The following is a 24476-nucleotide window of genomic DNA, read 5'->3' on the forward strand; positions in this document are numbered from 1 at the left end:
AGCCCCCTGAGCCCGGCGGCCAGCGGACCTCCGTCCACTCTCCAGGGCAGAAAGGAGCTGCTCCCCGCGACCCCTGATCGGGCTCGGGGATCCGAATGAAGGTTCAACGCCCCCCCACTCACACACACACATTTCCCACCCAACCTCCCTCCCCCACCAACACGCACACCTCGTCGGGGGCGGGGTGGGCACACGAAGCCCTGGAGAACACGGGCAGGGACCGGGAAGCCCGGGGTGGGGCGGGGACCGCGGCCCAGGTGAGCAGGTAGCTCGGCAGAAGACACGTGCCTGCAGGGCCGGGGAGGGGAGAAGTTTCTCCCCAACTTCCTGGAGGAGAGCGGCGATCGCAGGGCGCCCGGGCCCAGTGCCGCCGGGAGCGGGGTCGGCAGTCCCAGCCCGCGGGGCCGCGCCGGGGTCCTTACCTGCCCTCTGCCCGCGCTCGCACAGGTGGCTGTGGCCATGGCTCTGGCCCGGACTGAGAGGGGGCGGCGGGCGGAGCAGACGCCTGCAGAGGCCCTCCTGCTCTCCAGGTCCACCCGGACCACCTCCTAGGCGTGGGGGCGCGAGGCGTGGGGCATGGGGCAGCAGGCTGCAGCGAGGACTGCGGAGCCGGCCCGGGTTGCCTGACTTCAGGAGGAGGGAATTCCCGGGCTCCCCACCCCGCGACTCCCAAACCACGCCCCTTCCCCGGGCCACGCCCCTTGCGCCTTCCGCAGTGGCGGGGCGGGGGTGGGGAGGGGCGGGGCCTGTTGCTACTTGTGCTGGGTGCCTGCTCACCAGGACTCCTGTGGCAAAAAACTGGAAGCGGTGCTGAGACTCAAGTGGTAGAGCTCTAGCCTTGAGAAAGTCCAAGGATAGTGCTCAGGCCCTGAGCTCAAGCCCAGGACTAGCAAAAATAAATAAATAATAAATAAAAATAAATAAATATTAATAGAACTGAAGTCCAAGGAGTGTAAATATTAGTAGAATTTCAAAGACCTTGTATGCTCTTTATTTCTAAAGGAAAATGAATTAATACTATAAAAATGTTATGGTAAATACTTGACCTGTGGAAATGATTTTTCTTAATATAGTTGAGGAAATGTATAGAGGGGTTACAGTTACATTCATCAGGTAGTGGGTACATTTTTTTTTGTTTTTTTTTTGCCAGTCCTGGGCCTTGAGCTCAGGGCCTGAGCACTGTCCTTGGACTTTCTCAAGGCTAAAGCTCTACCACTTGAGCCTCAGCCCCATTTATGTTTTTTTCTATGTTTATGTGGTACTGAGGGATTGAACCCGGGTCTTTGTGCATGCTAGGCAAGCACTCTACCAGTAAGCCAAACTCCCAACCCAAGGTGCATTCTTGAACATTGTTACCCCTTCCCATGTTTTTCTCCCACTTTTTCCCCTTGGAAAGAGTTTTTGTTTTTGTCAGTCATGGGGCTTGAACTCAAGACCTGGGTGCTGTTCCTGACTTTTTTGCTCAATGCTAGTGCTCTATCACTTGAGTCACAGCTCCACTTTCATTTTTTGAGTGGTTAATTGAAGATAAGCATCTCACAGATTTTTCTGCCCCCCGGCTTCGAACCATGGTCCTCTAATCTCAAACTCTTGGGTAGCTAGGATTACAGCCATTTGTGTTTGTTCTAATTGAAATAGCCATTATTTTTTTAAACCTCATCTAGTTTTATTACCTTCATTATTACTTTTCATTACTTTATAGTGAGTTTATGTATAATCCAAGCCATTTCAGATGGGGTCCTGAGTTGTGATGATGAATTTGCATAGGTAAATGTCCTTAAACATTTTCAAAACTATGTTTACTAAAGAATTAACCACCATGAATTGAAGATTCAAATACATGTGCTAGTTTTCACAACTTAGAGAATGCTATTTAAATGACCCAAACGTGCTCATTTTATCTAAGATTAATTCCGACACATTAAAATAGAAGCAAAGCAAGACACTACGGGACGGATGTTTTAAAAGCCATAGCCTGGACATTTCTGTTTATGAGATGATGAGTTAAAATAAAAGATAGTTCCACTTTTGTTCAAGAAAACATTTAGGTTCTCCTTAAGCCCCTTAGTGATCTTTGTTGTCTAGTTGTGGATTTTATGTGAAAACCTTAAAATTGGGGGTGGGGAGAATAAAACAAAAAACCTTTTAGGAAAAGATCCAGAAGAAACAACTTCTTTAAGCTTTTCTCTGAAGCTTTATAAGTTCTGTGTAAAAATGCCCAGTGTCATTTCCTTTAAGATGATGTGCTGTTCATCCAAAGAACAAAGCATTTCCTGAGTCTGTGGAGAGTACATAGGACCAGTTTCTAAGTGCTTGTTGTGAGTGCTCAAGAATCTGGGGGATATCTGGGGGTTGTGGGGCAGGCAGAAAATCAAACACTAAAGGTTAAAAGCAAACACTAAATAGAAATTTTATATTTAGTTATGAAGTGGTTAATAACAGAACTCTGCAAGTCACAGCAAGTCATTGATCAATTTCAATGTTTTGATAGGTAAACACGAAGCCTTATTTACATTAAGATGACAAGTTTGAATATACTCATAAGGAGTATATTCATTGTCATAAGCTATGACAATGCTAAGATCTTTGGACTCTGAATAAAATACAAAGTTTGGCTCCACTATTAATAACTATAGGATTTCCTTTGGAGTGATAAAAATATTCAGAAATTATGATAGCTTTGTGAATATACAAAACCAAAATTAACCCACTCAACCATATACTTAACAGGTGACTTTTACTGAATATAAATGACAATTCAAAAACATTCTGGTCCCAGAATTGTATGCTGTTTTGTAGCTATGTGACACCTCCAGTTCTGTAATCTAACTTAAACTTGTTAATTCCTAGTTCTTAGGGTTTCAGTTTTCTCAACTCAGAAGTGAAGAGACTGTGTTAAATCAATAGTTTTGGAACTTTGGATTGCAACTCCGTAGTGAATGAAAGAAAATCAACTGAGTGGTAAGTGGTAACCAATTTTTTTAAAGGAAGATCAAACTACAATGCTTATAATAAGTAGCATGTTCAAAGTTGTTTCCTTTGTATATGTATGCATACTGAGTAATAACATAAAATAAAATTAAAATTTCCACCCTAGGTGACTGTCAGAAAGTTAGAAATCCAGTATACTAGCTGATGTGTAAATTTCCCCTTGTTAGTGAAATATAGTCAGTTATGTGTTCAATTTGTAAGTAGCAAATTCTGATCTGGACTTTGTAAAGATGCAGGTAACATTTGAACAGAGATGCCAGATGCTGTTCTGAGTTTCCTACATGTTAACTCAATCTTCATCACAAACATGAGGCAGAAAATTATGATGGTCCTATCCTGTAAGGAAAATGAGAAAAAAGAGAAGTTAACGGACAAAAATCCTAGCTGGGAGTGATTAAGCCCAAATAATTTAATTTAGAGCCAGCACTTACCTTACCTAGAGTTCTTGGAATAAATTTTTGAAGTTTAAAATTGGCCTGCAATGTTTTAGCTCTGCACTTATAAAATATGTATTCTTGCTTCTTGAATTCTTACGAAATGTTGCTTTGGTAGAAAATAAATCATATTAGGTAGAATATTGAAGGGGAAGTAGATATCCAGTTTAGCCCATCAGCTCTCTTACAGCTATTCTTCGTTGAAGTCAACTTTCAACTGAGTAGCAAAAAATTTTCATTTGAATATAAATATATGGGCTCGAAGTATGGCCTAGTGGTAGAGTGCTTGCCTAGCCTGCATGAAGCCTTGGGTATGATTCCTCAGTACTACATATGCAGAAAAAACCTGAAGTGGGGCTGTGGTTCAAATGGTAGAGTCCTAGCCTTGAGAAAGTTCAGGGACAGTGTCCAGGCCCTGAGTTCAAGCCCCAAGACTGGCTAAATAAATAAATAAGCTGGGTGTTGGTGGCTCACACCTGTAATCCTAGTTACTCAGGAGGCTGAGATCTGAGGATTGTGGTTCGAAGCCAGCCCAAGCAGAAAAATCTTTAAGATTCTTTTGTCCAATAAACTACGCAGAAAAAGGCAAAAGTGGTGCTGTAGTACAAGTAGAGCTCTAGCTGTGAGCACAGAGGCTCAGGGTCAGTGTTCAGGCCCTGAGTTCAAGCATTAGGACTTGCAAAATAGATAGATAGAAAGATAGAACAAGACATCTCTCTGTATTAAGCAATCCTCCCTTAAGGAAAAATAAAACTTTCCTTCAGCAACATGAACATCTCCTTGGACTAGGGGTATGGAGGAAGAAAATACTCCAGATCCAATCCCCAGCAGCAGATAAAGAGCTGCTGTGGTGGCCCATGCCTGTAACTTTAGCACTAATGAAACTGAGGCAGAAAGACGGAATGACTGAGGCCAGCTTTGGCTACATAGTGAGAGCCTGACTTAAATAATAATAATAATAATAATAATAATAATAATAATAATAATAATAATAATAAAATCCACTGTTGTTCTCAAACCAGAGTTGTTCTAAGTTATTTCCAAAGAAGTCAAGGGACCACCACATGCCTGAGAAATGAAATGCTGAATTTACATGAATGGTGGAAGGCAACGCAAATGTCCTATGTTGTTCTATACCTTACTCTATCGTTGAATACACTCTGAAGCCTGTCTTCTTTTTGATGATGCATGAATTCATTGCTCTGTCCCTTATACTCTCTTCTAATGATTCAACAAACAAAAAATGTTGATGTAAGATTTACTCCTTTAAGCAGCTTCCATTCTCTTGGCCATAAAAATGTGAGGCTTGGATTGGTGGCTCACAACAATAATCCCTGTTGTGTGGGAGGCAGAAAGCTGGAGTACTGCAGTTTGAGGCCAGCCTGGGCAAAAAGTGAAATCCTTATCTCAACTAATAAGACAGGTGTGGTGTCTTGTGCATGTAGAATCCCAGCTACGCAGGAGGCCAATAGTAGACAGATCAATGTCTAAGGCCCATCCTGAGCAAAAACTCAAGACCCTACCTGAAAAATAACTAAAAGCAGAAAAGGGTTAGAGGTGTAACTTAAATGATAGAGTGCCTCCTTAGCAACCATGTTTAAAACCCTAGTACCACAAAAATGAATTCAAAAACATGAAAATTGAATTCGTATTCTTTATTCAGACTTGACTGCCCTTTTCTTGGCAGTCCTGGGGCTTGAATTCAGGGCCTGAGCATTGTCCTTGGGCATTCTCAAGGCCAGTGCTCTACCACTTGAGCCACAAGCACCACATCTGGCTTTTTCTGTGTGGTACTGAGGAATGAAACCCAGGGCTTCATGCATGCTAGGCAAGCACTCTACCACTAAGCTACACTTCAGCCTTTGACTGCTTTTATACATTAAAGAATTTAAATTAGTTTGTACTATAGCCTCTGAGGTTATCCCTGTCTCCTTCATCTCTTTGTCATCTTCCTTATCTTGCGTATCTTCCTCTTCCTTGTTTTGTAAGTACTCTACAACTCAGTGTAATTTAATTTTATCTACCAAGATCCAGTCTCAATTATTACGGTCTCTCTGAGGCAAGCCTGGTGGGCGTCCTTTTACCTAGCTCCTTATCATCACCACTCATACATATAACCAACACATTGTATGATTTTTTTTCTTTTTTGATGCCAGTTTGGGGGCTTCAACTGAGGGCCTGCATTCTGTCTCTGAGCTTTTGTGCTCCAGGATAGTGCTCTAACCATTTGAGTCATGGCCTCCACTTCCAGTTTTTTTGGTTGGTTGTTAATTGAAGATAAAAGTCTCACAGACCTTCTTACCTAAGCTACCTTCAAATCATGTTCCTCAGATCTCAACCTCTTGATTAGAGTTACGGATGTGAGCCATCAGGACCTGCCTATATGCATTTTATAAGCTTTACCTTGCCTCATTTATTTCAATGCATGTAGGGTATTTATTTATTTATTTATTTATTCTGTGAATGGATATATTTATTTTAATATATTTTTATTGTAATTAATAGAAGGGTTACATTATATTCACCAGATAGAAGGTGCATTACTTCACAAACATTGATACCCTTTCTCATGTCTTGGTCCCCAGTTCCCTCCCCCCACCCCCAACCCTCATCTTGTTTTACCCCCTTCCCTATTCTATTTCAAATAACCAAATATGCATATATACAATATATCAGACAATCAGGTGAAATGCTGTAACAATATGAGTTAACCAAGAGACAGAAAAAGAGATGAGAGATAACATAGTACATTAAGGACAACAATCACTCATTATATGGCTTTTGTTTCTATATCCTGGAGGTTCTTTCATTTAGCATCATATTATATGGCCTTATGTATCTAGGTTTTACTCTATTGTAAATCTCTGCTAGGTGAGCCCAAGGTTTCTACTGATAATGACAAATGAGACAAACCATTGAGCCTGTGTTTCTTTGGGTCTGGCTTACTTCACTTAATATGATTTTTTCAAAGTCTTTCCATGTCTTTACAAATGGGGCAATGTCATTCTTTCTGACAGCAGCATAGGATACCGTTGTGTATAAATACCATATCTTGTTGATCCACTCATCAACTGAGGGGCATCTGGACTGGCTCCATATTTTGCTATGGTAAATAGTGCTGCAATGAATATTGTTGTGCTAGTGAATTTAGTATGTCCTTGTTTCTAGACAAGTGGGTAAATGCTGAGTAGTGGAATTTCTGGTTCATAGGGGAGCTCTATATTTAGTCTTTTGAAGAATGCCATACTGCTTTTTCCATAGTGGTTGAAGGAGTTTGCACTCCCACCAACAGTGTAGTAGTGATCCCTTCTGGCCACATCCCCTCCAGCATCTGTTGTTATTAGATTTCTTGATCCTGGCCATTCTAACTGGAGTGAGGTAGAATCTTAGAGTTGTTTTGATTTGCATTTCTTTTATGGCCAGAGATGTTGAGCATTTCTTCATGTGTTTGTACGCCATGTAGGGTATTTATCTAGACATTTTCCTTATCTTTATAAAACATCTAGAAGATTGGGTCTAACTGCAGACATTAGGTATTTTGTTTTAACTTTTGATTCGGCCCAAATCTTGTCTATTTAACTTATATTTAGAAGCCAAATATAATGTTTTACACCATTGCCTTTTTCAAATTAAAAAATAAAGAAAACAAAAATCTTCTGTGCTGGAGATGTGCTAGAGATTGAACCTAGGACCTTTCATAAGTGAGTACATGCTGTACCTTGGAGATACATTTCTATCCTTATATTATTTTCTTTCTGATATGTAAGTCCAGCTGCTAATGCTGAATGGATCAGAAACAATGTAGCAATTCAACTGGAATTTGCAAGTTCATCCTGGAATTCAGAGGGGAATGGAGACCCCTGGCTGAAGTTTTTCTCCTTTTCTTTGTCTTTTTTTCCATAATTCTTTCATTCTTTCCATTCTTCCATTATCATAAGGATAATGATCCTACCTCCCCATCGCCAAAGAACATTCGCAATACAGAAGAAAAGCACTTCTTAGAACATGAAATGAAAATGAAGTGGGGATACCAATTCACAGGTTTCTCCCAGGTATAAGAACGCATTCCACAGAAATTACAGCCAACTAGGAATTAACACCTAACAGTAGGAAAAGTTTAGTGACTCAGCCAAGTGGGAATTTTTTTAGCTACTTATTTCTTTTCTAAGACAGATTTTTTATAGTTTACAAGTGCCAGGCAAATTGCTAGTACCATTAATTTCTAACACCAAGGAATTTAGGTATTAATGAAATGAGAATTCTGTAAGCCAGAAATGCCTTGTTTGAGCCAGGCCCCAGGGGCTCATGCCTATCATCCTAGCCACTTGGGGGGCTTAGTCCTGGAGGGTTACAATTTGAAGCCAATCCAGGCAGGAAAATCCACAAAACTCTCTCTGTAATAATAATAATGATGATGATGATGATGATGATGAGCCAGATTGGAGACAAAAGTCAATTGGGAAGGCCATGTACAAGGTAAACTAGAAGTGGAGCTGTGTTTCAAGTGGTAGAGCTCCTGCCTTAAGTGATAGCCCTGAGTTCAAGCACGCGCGCACGCATGCACACACACACACACACACACACACACACACACACACACACACACACTGAGCTAAGAACAATAAGTTCCAGCCATGAAACCAGAAAAAAAAGTGGGGGAGGGGAAGAAAAATTTGTGACAAATATCTTTTAAAATTTATGGCAGCTAGAAAAAGTCTGAAATTCTAACATAAAGTTTCAAGGTGAGGAAAATAAAGATTAAGAACTAACCAAGGGCTGGGAGTTTGGCCTAGTGCTAGAGTGCTTGCCTAGCATGCACAAAGACCCAGGTTTGATTTGTTGGTACCACATACATAGAAAAAGCTGGAAGTGGTACTGCAGCTCAAGTGGTAATGTGCTAGCCTTGAGAAAGCCCAAGGACAGTGCTCAGGCCCTGAGTTCAAGCTTCAGGACTGGCAAAAAGAAAAGAAAAGAAAAGAAAGAATGTAACCAAGCCCAATTCTGGTAGCTCACATCTAATCCAACCTACTTAGAAGGCTGAGATCTGAAGATTGTGATTCATCGCTAACCCAGGCAGGAAAGTTCAGGAGACCCATATGTCCAGTTGATCACCAAAAAGCTGGAGCTGGAGCTGTGGCTCAAGTGGTAGAATGCTAACCTTAAGCCAATAGCTAAGGGAGAGGGCACAGGTCCTGAATATTGGTACCAGCCCCAATATTGGTATATGTGTATGCATACACACACACATGCACACACATACCACACACACAATGTAATAGCTGGGTGCTGCTGCTTATGCCTGTGTTCTTAACTATTCAGGAAGCTGAGATTTGTCTGAGGATCCCAGTTCAAAGCTAATTGGGGAAAGAAATGTTTATTTTTATGCAGCAAAAAGCCAGAAGTGGAGTTTGGGCTCAAGAAGTAGAGCACCAGCCTTGAGTGAAAAAGCAAAAGGAGAGCACTTAGGCCTGGAGTTTAAGCCCTAGTCCCATCTCAAAAGAAAAGAAAAGAAAAAAACCTTTTCTGGCAGCAATACATATAAATGGTTTTTTACAAGTATGGTAATATAGTCAGGTATAGGTAAAGGGGAAGTTTTTGTCTCTGAAATTCTAAGGAAAACAACAACATCAATAAAAACAAAAAATCACCAAAATCCCCAAATGAATACCAGGAAACAGAAGACAGTTGGGGGAGAAGAAGCAATAATAAGTGATAGGAAAACAAGCAGAGGCAGGCAGGGAAGCGTTCCATGGGAATAAAGGCAAACTTTGACCAGGAACCCAAAGGCCAATGGGGGAGGGAACGTGGGGGTGATATCATAAGAACCACAATAGGGGAAGATAGTTTTGGCTGCAGCCTCTGAATAGACTTTGAAGAAAAAAATTAGAAAGAGGGAAAAACGGAAACGGGAAAAGGAAGTCTGCAGAGAACAGTAGCAGGCCATTTGGAGTGGATGGGGAGCTTCCTGTAACAGCTTGATGCTGGGAACATCTGGTCACCTCTTAGAATAAGGAAACCTTAGAAACCTCAGCTCTTCCAAGTAACCTGGCTAGACAGCCTGGAGATTTCACTTCTGAGCAATCTTTGCTGGCAAATAAGAACAGCCAAGGAGAAAACAAAGCTAAGATTTTAGAAAGCAAAACATTTTCTTATATGGAGAACACCTTCCAACCATTTTTCCTTGTCAGTATTAATGTTTGTAAATACATGTTTTACATTTAGAATATTGCTGTCATATTAAGATGATACATCTGTTTTAATTGTTGGAAAAGGTATTCAAGTCACTTAGAAAGCAATTGTTTTCCAAGCGAATTATTTTCCATACATATTTTCCTGTTGTCTTGTTTCCTGCAACTCAATTGTGCCCTCTAGTGTTTCTCAGTATTGAATGAAAGCTATATTTGAGTTTTTATTTATTTATTTTTGCCAGTACTGGGGCTTGAACTTGGCCTGAGTGCTGTCCTTGTGCTTTCTCAAGGCTAGAGCTCTACCACTTGAGCCATAGCACCATTTACAGCTTTTTTTCTGTGTATATGGTACCCAGGAATTGAACCCGGGTCTTCGTGCATGCTAGGCAAGCACTCTACCACTAAGTCAAACTCCTGGCCCACGTTTGAGTTTTAAGTAGTGTTATACTTAGAACTGAATTCTTGAAGTAAGTTAGGAAGCTGATAATGATTCCCTCATTATCATTTGTCACTCATTGTATTGGTCAGTATAAGTGTGGTTATGTTCTTGTGACAAATTGAACTTCCAGAACTCAGGGGCTTAGGAAATCTTTGGGCTGGGAGCCTAGTTTAAGTGGTAGAGTACTTGCCTAGTAAACATGACATCCTGAATTCAAGACCCAGTACTGCAAAAATAAACTAGTAAATTGGCTGAAGTCAATGTTTCTTTTTCACAGAAAAAATTCAGTGAGGCTTACTCCACAAGTAGCCTTTCCAGGCTTCCAGTATTCTGTGATACCTAAGCATTTCTAACCTACCAAGGCCACAATGAAGTATAAGAAGAGATGGTTCTTAACCTGCTATAGCCTGAAGTTGACCTTTTTCTCTTTCTCTCTATTGGTGACAGGGTCCTGTAATGTTTAGGCTGGTCTTGAACTTTTGGGCTCAAATGATTCATCCAATTAGGACTATAGTCCTGTGCCACCACATCTAGATTATGGTAGTGTGTGTGTGTGTGTGTGTGTGTGTGTGTGTGTGTGTGTGTGTGTGTGTGTGAGTACCCCAGTCCTGGGGCTTGAAACTCAGTGCCCTAGGAACAAAAAAAGCTCAAGGACAGTGCTCTCTCACTTGAGCCACATTTCTACTTCTAGTTCTTTAGTGGCTAATTGGAGACAAAATGTCTCATAAGCCAGGTACTAGGTGGCTCAGGCCTGTAATCCTGCTACTCAGAAGGTTGAGATCTGAGGATCATGGTTCAGAGCCAACCTGAGCACAAAAGTCTGTGAGCCTCCTATCACCAATTAATCACCAGAAAACTGGAAGTGACACTGTTGCTCAAGTGGTAGAGCGCTAGCCTTAAACTCAGGGATAGCCCAGGCCCAGAGTTCAAGCCCCATAGACCTTACTGCTTATGCTAGTTTTGAATTGTGATCCTCAGATCTCAGCCTCTTGAGTAACTAGGATTATAGGGAGGCATGAGCCACCAGCACTCAGTTTATGGTAGTTTTTGTTTTGTTTTGTTTTGTTGGTAAAAGTCTGAAAGAATGATTAAAACATTTAATTTTCTCACCCAGGTCAAGAAAAAAAAGACAAATATTACCCCAAATATAGACTCATTTACTCAGTCAGTACACAATTTTTTTTCCAGTCCTAGGGCTTGAACGCAGGGCCTGAACACTGTCTTTGGGCTTTCTCAAGGCTAGCACTTTACCACTTGAGCCATAGCACCACTTCTGGCTTTTTCTGTGTATGTGGTACCAAGGAATCGAACCCAGGGCTTCATACATCTAGGCAAACACTCTACCACTTGACCAGTAGAAAACTAAAGTTGGATCCTTCTTTGTCACCTTGCACTAGAATTAACTCCAAATGGATCAAAGACCTGGAGGTAAAAGCTGACACACTGAAAACTTTACAGGAAGGAATAGGAGATACACTAGGCCTCCTTTGAACAGGTCGAAACTTTCTTAATAAGGACCAAGAATCACAACAAAGCAGAGAAAGGCTGGATAAGTGGGACTGCATTAAACTGCAGAGCTTTTGTATGGCAAAGGACATAGCTAGTAAACTAATTAGGAAGCCTACAAAGTGGGAGAAGATCTTCACCAACCAAACAACGGACAAAGGCCTCATATCTAAAATATATCAACAACTCAAAAAATTGAATCACTCCAAAACTAACCTCCAAAGTAACAACCATCCCATTAAAAAATGGGCCGAAGACTTAATGAGAGTCTTCTCTGAAGAAGAAACAAAAATGGCCTATAGACACATGAAGAAATGCTCAACATCTCTGGTCATAAAAGAAATGCAAATCAAAACAACTCTAAGATTCCACCTCACTCCAGTTAGAATGGCCAGGATCAGGAAAACGAATAATAACAGATGCTGGAGGGGATGTGGCCAGGAGGGATCACTACTACACTGTTGGTGGGAGTGCAAACTCGTTCAACCACTATGGAAAACAGTGTGGCAGTGCCTCAAAAGGCTAAACATAGAACTCCCCTATGACCCAGCAATTCCACTACTTGCCATTTACCTAACCATCCAGAAACAAGGGCATACTAAATCCACTAGCACAACAATGTTCATTGCAGCACTATTCACCATAGCAAAGATATGGAACCAACCCAGATGTCCCTCAGTTGATGAGTGGATCAACAAGTTGTGGTATTTGTACACAATGGAATTCTATGCTGCTGTCAGAAAGAATGACATCGCCCCATTTGTTAGGAAATGGAAAGACTTAGAATAAATCATATTAAGTAAAGTAAGCCAGACTCAAAGAACTTAGGCTCAATGGTTTCCCTCATTCATCATAATCAGTAGAAACCTTGGGCTCTACTAGCAGAGATCTGCAATAGAGCAAAATCTTGATACATAAGGCCATATAGTATGAAGCTAATTGAAAGGACCTCCAGGATATTGAAACAAAAGCCATATAATGAATGATTGTTGTCCTTAATGTACTATGTTGTCTCTCATCTCCTTTGCTGTCCCTTGGTTATCTCATATTGTTATGGTATCTCACTTTGTTATCTGATATATTGAATTTATTTGTATTTGGTTATTTGAAATTTGATAGGGAAGAGGGGAAAACCAAGATGGGTGGGGGGTGTGGGGGGGAGGGAAATGGATACCAAAACTTGTGAAAGGCTATCAATGTATGTGAATTAATGCACCTTCTATCTGGCAAATATGTAACCCTTTTACTAATTACAATAAAAATGCAAAAAAAGAGAAATTCCCCTATATGAAGTGTTTCTCCTCTACATATGATCTGAAGTATTATTATTATTACTCTTTTGCCAGTCCTGGGACTTAAACTCAGGGGAGCCTGGATGCTATCCCTGAGCTTTAGGCTCAAGGTTGGCATTCTATTATTCGAGCCATTTCCAGCTTTATTGTTGGTTAGAGATAATAGTGTTATGGACTTTCATTCCCAGGCTGGATTTCAATGGTTATTCTCTGATCTCAGCCTTATGAGTAGCCAGGATGACAGGCATGAGCCACTGGCACCCAGCTTGAATTCCTTCTGTGTTAAAAAAAAAATATATATATATATATATGTATGTATATAATGCAGGTGGAAGTTTGATCTAGTGGTAGAGTGGTTGCCTAGCATGCACAGAGACCAATGTTTGATTCCTCAGTATCACATACATAGAAAAAAGCCAGAAGTGGTGCTATGGCTCAAGTGGTAGAGCGTTATCCTTGAGAAAACCCAAGGACAGTGCTCAGGCCCTGAGTTCAAGGCCCAGAACTGGCAAAAAATACATTACAGCCCTGAGTTCAAGGCCCAGAACTGGCAAAAATACATTACAACTATGTTGAAAGCAAAATATACAACTTATGGATGGGAATGGGAAGGAAAAACTGTAAGAGACAGGGTGACTCTGCCCAGGAAGAAATGTACTCTTTACCGGGCTTATATAGCTGTATATGACCTTACAGGTACATTTTATTTATAAGGTCACCTTTTTGGTTGATATGACTATTCAACTGGAGATGAGAGGCAAGAATTTGAACAGCTTTTAAGAAGCATGAAAATTAGTAAACACACTTTCAAATCTCTTGAAGCATAACCAGGTAAATCAATGCAGAACATTTGCAAAGGATACAAAAATGCTGGCAGAATTGTGATCAATATGCCTATTCAGAAGGCTAGGCAATATGACTCAATATCTTTTGGGTCCATCTGGTGGTATACTTACATGAATCACATAATGTACCAGGCAGTTTATTTTCAAAATCCGTTGGTACAATTATGCCTCTTTAGAAAGTAGAGGGGGGAGGGTCAATTCTAACCAGCTGATGAACAGAAAAAGACAATTTCAGCTGGGCACTGGTGGCTCAAGCCTAATCTAGCTACCCAGGAGGCTGAGATCTGAGTATCACCATTCAAAGCTAGCCTGGACAAGAAAGCCCTTGAGTGTCTTATCTCCAATTAACCACCAAAAATCCAGAAGTAGAGCTGTGGCTCAAGTGGGAGAGGGCTAGCTTTGAGCAAAAAGCTTAGGGATAGCTCCCAAGATCCTAAATTTAAACCACACACACACACACACACACACACACACACACACACACACACACACACACACACACACGACAATTACATATTTGAATCCATATACACACATATGTTGTATACATAGTGAGTAGATAATAGGTAGATATTGCAAATGTATTTTAAACATATTCTCTAACCATGTACAGAAAATCTAGGGTAACATGAAGGAAAATATGGTTTTTTAAAAAACTCACCTCTAATGTAAATTGTAAACATAAATGATTATATAAAATCATTTTATCCCAAAGTTTTATCAAAGCAAGATGATAAAGGAGGAAAAGTATACTTGTTCATGCCACTACTTATTTATAAAGACCAAACAATTGAACAAAGTAGAGAAATGTTTCATTTTTTGTAATTCGAGTGATAGTTATCACAATTTAAAGTCAAATTCAGATTGTACACATCCATTCTTTATCTCAAAAGCAAAATTTTTCATTCAATGAGAAAAAAAAGTATACATATACCTGTCATCCCTAGAAAAAGCAAGTACAAAATGTGTCACTTAAAGTCTGCTTCATTATCTTTAACCTAATTTGATTTCCTTTTTTTAAATATATTTATTGTAATTAATAGAAGGGTTACATTATATTTACCGGATAGAAGGTGCATTACTTCACATACATTGATACCCTTTCTTTTTTTTATTGCTTATTTTTTTATTGTAATTAGTAAAAGGGTTACATGATATTTGCCAGATAGAAGGTGCATTAATTCACATAGATTGATACCCTTTCACATGTTTTGGTACCCGTTTCCCTCCCCCCCCACACCCCCCACCCGTCTTGGTTTTCCCCCCTTCCCTATCAAATTTCAAATATCCAAATACAAATAAATTCAATATATCAGATAACAAAGTGAGATACTATACCAATATGAGATAACCAAGGGACAGCAAAGGAGATGAGAGACAACATCTCGTAAGTAACATCCTCTGTGATTTGTATTAATTTCCAACTTTCTAGCCCACTGATTGAACATGTTTCAAGTCATCACTTCATTTCCTGCTGTGTGCACCTGGTGTGGTGTCTCACTTATGCTCATGCCAATCTAACACAAAGCCAAATAAACAGGTTATAGAACATGACCACTAACCAAGGCAATATGAATCAGCACAAGGATTCATTAAAAGAAATATGAACCCAGGAAAACATACATCTAGAAGTTTTAATTTTTTTTGTAGGTCTTAGGACTTGAACTTGAGGCCTGGGCACTGTTCCTGAGCTCTTTTGCTCAAGTCTACTACATGGAGCCCCAGTGCCACTTCCAGTTTTCTGGAAGTTCATTGGAAATAAGAGTCTGACAGACTTTTCTGCCTGGGCTGACTTTGAACTGCAATCCTCAGATCTCAACCACCTGAGAAGCTAGGATCCCAGGCTACCAGTACCCCACTTCTGGAATGTCTTAACATGTGTGTTCCAATTACAAGGACAAGATGTCATCCAGGACTTTAATTGCTAGCTTAACTGGTCTGTGCATACACAATGGTCCATCAGCTACTGGCTCTTTTCCATGCTCACTGGGGCATGGCGCTCTCTGGCAGGTGTCTGTCAAAGCTCCAATAAAGAAACACTACAGGCATCACAGACTCACAGACATCACTTCCTTATCTCTTTCCCGTGATTTCTATATGAAGGCAAACCCCTAAAATTCAGTTTTCAAATAGAGCACAGAAGGTTTTCAAGTTCTGTGTCAACTTTCATGCTTTAGCCTAAAACCAGGAGCATCACCTACAGGTCTATATGGCTTAATTAGAAGACATCATAGATAAGCTAAGGTCATCTACAAACTAGTGTCCTGGAAGAAAAGTGAAATTATGGAATAGCAAACACAGGTGCTCGTTTCAACGTAGATGCTGCTAGCCCATTATACAATGTGTTTATAGGAAGCAAAGCCATTCCTGGGATCATTCTTTGCATTGCATTTCGAATGGCCTGTGTCCATTGATCCTGGTGGAAAGCAGCTTCTTGGACAATGCAACCACAGGAAGCTAAGCATAAACACCTGTATTTGCCTTCCCACACTTATCTAATAAATGAGTTTCACCATTCATATCACCCACAGGTTCAAGTATCCTTTACTAAAACTGAAAATCCCCTTAAAATTCAGTGCTCACAAATGTGCTATGTGATTGTGGTAAGACACTATTATTTTCATGATTTATCAACTATTTTGTTGGCTTTTGCTTTTCACTTTCAGTGTTTAGCGGGTTAATTCTAGCTAAGAATTTTGTGGAGTTTTCTTTCCAAGCTTGTTTGAAGTGGTCATCTTCACACCTCAGCTTCTAGAGTTGTGGGGATTATAGGCAGAAGCCATGGCCCCTGACTAAGATTCAGGTCAGATAGGAATGTATTTTGTTTCTGATTTGAAAGAGCAAAACTATCGGTATTTCTACTTTCTTGAAGTAATAGTTTTGACTCTTCACACACCACTTGCCAACTTTGTTTCCTCACATTTATCTCTCAGAGGTACACAGAGCATAAGTGTGTGCCCTTCCTTCTATCCTCCACATCAGACACACAGAAACTTCATCCAGTGTCATGTCACAGAGCAATCTATCATTTTTCACTGCAAAAGTAGAAAAGATCTGAGGATCAAGTTTCTAAGCCAGCCCAGTTAAGAAAGTCCCTGAGACTCTTATCTTCAATTAACCACCAAAAAAAAGTCAGAAGTGACACTGTGGCTAAGTAGTAGAGCACTAGCCTAGAGCAAAAAAGCTTAGGGAGCTGGGGTGGTGGCTCACGCCTATAATCCTAACTACTCAGGAGGTTGAGATGTAAAGATCATGGTTCAAAGCCAGTCCAGGCACTAAAAAGTCCGTGAGACGCTTATCTCCGATTAACCACCAGAAAACCAGAAGTGGCACTGTGGCTCAAGGAGTAAGGTTGTAGCCTTGAGCTGAAGAGCTCAGGGGCATCGCCCAAGGCCAGAGTTCAAGCCCCATAACCAACAACAACAAAAAAGCTCAGGGACAATGCCCAAACCCTCAAGCTAGCCACAGTTCTGGCACATGAACACACACACACACACACACACACACACACACACACACACATACAATTTTAAAACCACTTGTCAAGAAAAACATGTAAAATAATAATTACTAATAAAGATACATTTCAGATAGGAGAGTGCACTCAACCTAGAGAAAAAAAAGTCAGACTCAGATTTAGTCCTTTGGTTCTTACTTTACTGTGGTTCAAAATGGGTAACTGATAAAAACTGTTTCCGTAGTGATTGACAGAGCATGATTTAAGGCGAGAACACTGAATCACAGTAAACATCTCAAGTCACTCCGTGCCTGAGTTCATGGAAACATGTAGACATCTGCTGCCCTCCACCTCAGCCCAGCCTGTTACCATGTTTCCACAACTGAAGTTGTGTGTTCTGTGATGTTTTACACAACCTGTAATATGTCCCATGTGGTTGGCGTTAGTGACCAGGATCAGCCCTTGCCTAGGCTACCACACATACATGCAGTAATGATTCAAGAATAATCCCTTTTCTCCTCATGTTAACAAGCAGGTGGGTGCTGGTGGCTCACCTGCAAGATCTTAGCTACTCAGGACGCTGTGACCTGAGGGTGATGATTTAAAGCCAGCCCACATCAGAAAGTCTATGAGACTTTTATCTCCAATTCACAAGACTGAATGTCTGTGTATCATCTTCAGAATGAGAAGTGTCCAGCCTCCTCTAATGCACCCACAGTACAAGATGGGTGCAAGGAGAATGTAGTAAGGTGGGCAAGAGAGTGGCTTGAGTGGGATAAAGCATGGCTCCACTCTGTGCCTTAGGCCAAAGGTCATAAGAAGGAATGGCTGAATCTAACATTCACAAGGAGTAACCCCAAACCCTCTTTCCTGTCAGATGCCCTTGGGGGCAACACCAGCTTTTCTCAATACACAACTTGAGATGGACTTGAAGAAATATACAGAAATATTGGTGTTTAAGTTTTGAGATGTGTGTGGGCCTGGCACTTCATTCCTCTTTCCATAAAATAAAGGATACTCTCTCATTTCTCAACTATACTATTGTAGGTAATATTGATTCGTTGTGATACAGAGGAAATTCTCTGGTATTCACAGCATTACATTTGATCACAACTATATTGCACATTTCCCCCAGAGGATGGGTCTTTAGACAGGGACTTTCACTGTCTTGGCTCAAAGTCATGATCATAGGAGATGTGGTGAGAAGAAATGACCATTTTCTAATGTCTGGTGAATTGTGTCTTCCATGGTATTGCCATCCCAAATGTTTCTCTTTAGAAAAAAAGCAAACTTCTTATATCACCCCACAGGAAGAGCAGGGTCCAAAATAGGAAGAAGGAAGCAAAAGTCAGCCACAGTTCAGCATGTGTGCTTTTGAATTGATTCACATAGATTGGAAGGGACATTCCTGTCATATAGATCAGAATGAGCAGGAAGAGAAACTTCAACCACAAACTGGACAAAAATTCAGTTGACAAAGGGACAATCTGTGAATTCATCTCTATCCACACGATACACTCTATGCCAAAGAGTTGGTGTGTGTGGCAAATTTTTCTCTCTGTTGTCTTTGAGAATGAACACACACGCACAGACACACAAACAGAAAGCCTGATATGAAAGCAGGCACTGATATCCAATGAGGACATAAAATTGTCCAATGTCATCAGAGAAGAATTGATTTTCCTTTGGTTTTGGAAGTGGATGATGGATGAACTGAAAAGACTATTGTCCACATTAGTTGGAAGTATCATTAGTTCAAGCTTTTTAGTAACAGCTGAAAAATCTTGAACTAGAGAGCAAGGTATGAGATGAGGGTAGCAAAGAAAGGTATCTTCTAGAGATGAGACACTGAAAAAGGTAGCAGTTTTGGTTTTCTTTCTTTTCTTTTTCTTTTTTGTTGGTCTTTTGGCTTGAATTCTAGACCTGGGTGATGTCCCTGAGTTCTTCCGCTCAAGGTTACCATCTTATCCCTGGGCGTAGGCAATGTCCCTGAGCTCTTCAGCTCAAGACTACTGCCCTGTCACTGAACCACAACCGCACTGCCCATTGTTTTTTTCTAGTGATTAAGTGGAGATAAGAGTCTCATGGTCTTTAGTGCCTGGGCTAGCTTTGATCCATGATTCTCAGATCTCAGCCTCCTGATTAGCTGGGATTTTAGGCGGAAGCCACTGTGTCCCACTAGTCCAGAAGATGTAAGCAGCTTTGGTTGTAAAAAGTCATGCAATAATGAACACTGCAGTTAAGTAAACTCTAGTCATTGTTGTAGATACTTACCAATAGTGTCTTAATTTCATCCCCCACCATCCTCTCCAAATGGGTACAAGAGTAGAATTTCTTTATGCTCTGAAAGAGAAATGTAAATAAAATAAACACACACTTGAAGAAAGTGAAACTGTCCTTAGACATTTTGTTTCAAGGAAGTATTCATCTCTTAAAGAAAAATAAATACATGTGGTAAATGAGCACAATGTCTTAGATGTAGGAGTCCAACATGTTTCTGAGCTTTACATCCTATTCAACCATGGACATAGTTATCAAGGGGTGTGGTTTCAGTTAATGTTCCACACATCCACGTGCAAAGTGGAGGTTCGGGGCCCGGTCCTGGTGCCACGAAGAGGTCGTGGGACTGTTCAGAGGGGAAACCCAGTGGGAGGAGGTTAGGTGACTAGGTCGGCGGAGGAGGATGGAGAGGACAGGCAGGAGGGTTGGGGAGGACGGGACAGGGCTCACCTCCTCTCCAGTCTAGTACACATCCTAGCAGAGGAGGACCCGCGTGGACGGCTCCAGAGGGAGGAAGGGGAGTCCAGGGCGGTGAGGACCCACGCTGTCAGCCATGGAGACACTGGACCTGTGGAGTCGTTATTTCTGGGTCCTCAGCGGAAGGGGCGGGGAGATCCGGGAGGAGCAGAGTGGACTTCCGGGGTGGGTCCTCCAGGGTCCAGGCCAATCAGTTCTCTACCAAATTTTGTTTGTATTGGCTACCATCTCTAAGGGGGAGACCAAGATGCTGTTGTCATCTGTGTTTTGTGGAATAAGGAAGTGGTTTTTATATAAATTGCTATAAGGAACAGGAGGGATGATGACATTGCTTTCATTCCGGATCCAGCTAATTCTGTCCATCCAGTTGTATTGCTGTTTCTTCTGGGTGAAGAGATTGCAAATGGGTCACTCTTTGGAGGGAACATTTTCTCATCATTTTCTTTATTCTTCTATCCTTACCAAAGGTGTGTGTGTGTGTGTGTGTGTGTGTGTGTGTGTGTGTGTGTGTGTGTGTGTGTGTGTCTATGAGTATACCACTGAAAGGATACATATAGATACCTTATATCTGTCTTAGAGTTCCATTTCTGTTTGACACTTCTACCTAGAGTCACCTTCATCTGCCTTGTGGCAAGAAGTGATGCAGACATCACAGACACATGCCCAAGGTAGTATTTCTTGCTGTGCTGGTTCTGCCACTTGGATAGGAGAAAAGGCCTTGAATCTTTATGCTCAAGCCTGCTAATCCAACACATTGGCCATGAATCAAATTTCCTACTTCTCGCTGATTAATTGAAGATGAGACTCTCATAGGCTTTCCTGCCTAGGTTGACTTTGAAACATGTTCTTCAGAGGTCAGCTTCCTGAGCAGTTAGGATTGTGTGAGCCATTGGCATCTGGCAAAGGACAATGTGTGTGATTCCTGTGGCATGTCCTGTCTCAGGACATGGATGTGAGTAGCTTTTCTATCTCCTTTTGTCAGAACATGAACGAACGAAATTTATTCTCTGTCAAGACAGAATGTGCAGGTACCTCATCTCTACATGAGAGCAGTAAAAAGGCTGATAGCAGCTCTCAGGGTTCACAAGCTCCCATGAGCACTGTGTCAGAGACCTGTGTGCCAGAGGTAGAGGCTGCAGAAGAAGGAAGATTTGCATCAGATGTGAGTCCTTTGCTGGAGGAAGAGGCAGCTCGCCTCCTTGCTGGAGAGGCAGCCTGTCTCCGCCCAGCAGGGGAAGAGCCTGAGCCATCTGTTCAAGAACCTGTGCCACCCATTGAGGATGAAGCCCCAGGTTCATCTGTACCCCTGGAAATGGATGGCGAAGGTTTCAGGAAGGTTGTTTATCCACTAGCTGGCAAAGATCAAGACCATGACCTGTCAATCTCTGAGGACACCATTTCTCCACTGCTCTGTGCTTTGGAGCTAGAGCCAGCTGAACCCCTGGCTAGAGAGGCAGACATGGCACCTGAGAGAGACCCAGCTCCCTGGAAGTCGCTGGCAGTGGGGGATTTTCAGGTGTCCTCCAGGGTGTCATCTCAGATTTCCTTCTTGAAGTTAAATGAGGACATGAGCACAGCACATTTCCTAGAGTGGCTGCCTGATCTGAAGGCCGAACAGTTCTCACTCATGGCTGTGGTGAGTGGCTTGGCAGCCCTGGGTATGCAGTCTTTCCCTCTCCCCTCTACTACACAAACCCACCATTTCCCTGTGCAGAGGACATTTCTACTGCAAAACCCAGGACCAAGCTCTAGCCTTGAGAAAGCCCAAGGACAGTGGTCAGGCCCTGAATTCAAGGGCCAGGACCGGCAAGAAAAAAAGAGACAGAGACAGACTCACAGATGGTAAGAGGAGTCGCACTCTTGTAAGACACATGTATACCTGGAACACAAATGGTAATGAGCCACAGTGGTGTTGCTGTCTTGTCTTTGCAATGAGGTGCAGAATCTGTCCAGTTTTTGAGGAGTTGATCAGCACTGATTACTAATTACAAGTTCCATGCAGATGTGTTCTGAATTCCTTCCTACCTCTGTGACCATTCCCACTATGCTGGCAGCATGGGGTTTTCCTTCTCACAGCAGGGGGTTTTCCTCTTACAAAGAGGCAGAACAGAGGAGACTGGGGAGAAATTAAAGGCCAAAGGCAGGACTTGCAGTCTACTTGGGGCACATGGTCTTAGAGGACCCTGGAACTCACTGCAAGAAGCCTGAGTTAGGCCTTGCTTTTTGTGATCCTGAGGGTCCATGTTTGTAGGACAATCTTAGGAGAGCTGGTTTGCACATTGCAAAGCCTGTTTTGTCTGAGATGCTGATAAGGCAGCAGTGAGGTCAGAAGGGGATTAGCTTGTGCCTCCTTCACACTGACCTGGCAGGACCTGAAGTCCAAAGTTGTCCTCTGAGAAATTAGTTTTCCGCAGTTCTTTCCCATGCAGGAGTCAGAGATTGGAGGCATTCGGGGTCCTAACCCACAATTGATCTCTAAGTGCATGGGAATGGTAGTTGTCTCAGCCCCAGTTTGGACAGCTAAAGAGCTTTGTGTCCCTCTTCCACTAGAGCTGAGGATTCCTGATGATGCCAACGTTTTCTATGCCTTGAAGACTATGGATGTCTACCATGTGGTGCTGCTTAAGTACACCTTCCCCCTGGAGGACACCTGCCAAGCAGGGATCCAGCTTCAGCCTCTTCCACAGGAAGAGGAGGGGAAGCAAGGCTTAAGGAGAGCTCCACGTGCGCATGTCTCCCTGGATCCTACTGACCATGATGACTTGAGTGGCCCTGGCCACCCTGCACCTTCTTTTACTCCAGCCCAGGATACCCACACTCCACCTACAAAACCACCCTGCTGTGCCCAGGCTACTTGCATTAGCCAAACTCCCCTCCCCTCCTTGGACTCCCTGATTGCCTAGGGCACCCTGTGCCATCACAGGACAACTGTACCCACCACACTATCACCTGACATTTTGGACTCTACTACAGGTCACCACCACTTGTGCACTTGGCTCTTCCACTCCCAAAATCGTAGTTCTGTTTTTTAAAGATTCACCAAAGGACAATTCCCGACCCTCAGCCTTTCTAATCTTTGTGAGGCTACACCAAAATCCAAGCCTCTGCCATGAGGCTTGATTGAGACTCACCAAGTGATGGAAACCACACACTGCAGAGCTGTGGTGTTGAGGAAAATGCCTCAGAACTCATTCTTACATACACATGCAGACTCAGTGACCCATTATTCGCGTCAAGGTCATGCAAACACCACTTCACAGAGCAGTACCACAGACATTGGAGACCACTGAAGATTGGAATTTCAGGAAGCATGGGCCCTTGCTCTGTATATGATTTATTTACAATGAATATTTGTGTACATGCCAGAAAGTAAAACACTAATGGGACTGGAGGGGTTTTTTAGAAAGATAAGTTAGATTTGAATGTTCACATTTAATTAAAGTTCTTGTTCTTCTCTGCTCTGGTCCTTGTGCTTTTCTTCTTTTATCTCTATGTTACAGAGACAGTCTTCCATCTGACAGGATGTCTATGAGGGCTGCCACCCTCAGTACTCGAGTGAAGGGAAGGGCCTGCCCCCCACCCCCTCCACTAAGCAAGAGGTCAACTCTGTTTCACGAAAGTGGGGGCTACCTTAACATGGTTCCCAATAAGTGGGACTGGAGTTTGGAGATGATCTCATACATGGTGGAATATACTCTGAAAACTGAATGTCTTTGAAAAGAATATTTGTAAGGCAAACTAGCACACTGGGAAGTTGCATGGCTGAGTGTTTACAAGGAAAACAGGCATTATCCTTGAGAGTGTTCTCTTGTCTTTCCCTTTCTCTCCCTCAGCATTATCTCTCCATCGTATGGTTTTGTATGGCTTTAATTGGAAGTTGATGATGAGAAAAGTTGGTGGACATTAAGAAAGAGTTCACAGAAGGTTAAATAAAGAAAGATAAACTATTCAAGGAGCTGTAATCTAATAGCTCCGGGTATCTCTATTACCCCCACAGAATTGCAAGTGACTTTGATCTTCACAAATATTTGTCATTGCAGACCACTTCCTAAAAGAAAACAAAAGTATTCAAGGTTGTCCCCACTGTTGGCATTCTAAAATAGATCAAATGGAAAATTGTCTTTCACTTTTATGTTTGACCTAAGATCATAAATGATCTTTAAGAGTAAGTCACGAGTACCAACTTTTCTGCTTCATGGAGTCAAAGAATTTCCATTTCTTGGAAGGCTAATCTTAATATTAGCTCCTTCTGCAGAAAGTATTAAAATAGATCAATTTCAAACTGTATCCTCAAGTACAACAGAGTGAAGTCTATGAAATATAAGGTAATTGAACCAAACACCAATTTAGGAAGCTCTTTCCACATTATCCTGTGGCCTGTTGATTTCTCTTCTTTGTGCTAATCCTGGGGTTAGAACTCAGGACCTGGGAGATGTCTGTGAGCTTTTTGGCTCAAGGTTACTATTCTCCCTCTTGAGCCATAGCTTCACTTCTGGCTATTTTTGCTGGTTAATTGGAAATGAGAGTCTCATGAAGTTTCTTTCCTGGGCTAGCTTCAAACTGCTAT

General features: G+C 41.9%; 1 protein-coding gene and 1 long non-coding RNA gene across 5 annotated transcripts in view; one reads left to right on the top strand and one right to left on the bottom strand.

Moving 5' to 3' along the window:
* LOC150039184 (uncharacterized) overlaps nt 1-22958 on the top strand; it is a 36273-nt gene extending 13315 nt beyond the window's left edge. For all 4 annotated transcript variants that reach the window (XM_090327985.1, XM_090327986.1, XM_090327983.1 and 1 more), the window contains one exon: nt 22460-22958. In XM_090327985.1, the coding sequence (XP_090184111.1) occupies nt 22460-22812 (353 nt within the window). In that variant the 3' untranslated portion in view covers nt 22813-22958. The remainder of the gene's footprint in view (nt 1-22459) is intronic.
* Nucleotides 1699-20026, bottom strand: LOC150039185 (uncharacterized). Its single transcript, XR_016534493.1, has 3 exons — nt 19883-20026; nt 19427-19495; nt 1699-3327 (listed from the first exon to the last, which is right to left on the bottom strand). It is a non-coding gene; the product is annotated as an uncharacterized LOC150039185 (long non-coding RNA).
* Nucleotides 22959-24476: the final 1518 nt, after the last annotated feature.

This window comes from Megascapheus bottae, unplaced genomic scaffold (assembly GCF_031878675.1).
Source record: "Megascapheus bottae isolate mThoBot1 unplaced genomic scaffold, mThoBot2.hap1 HAP1_SCAFFOLD_37, whole genome shotgun sequence".
NCBI classification, from domain to species: domain Eukaryota; kingdom Metazoa; phylum Chordata; class Mammalia; order Rodentia; family Geomyidae; genus Megascapheus; species Megascapheus bottae.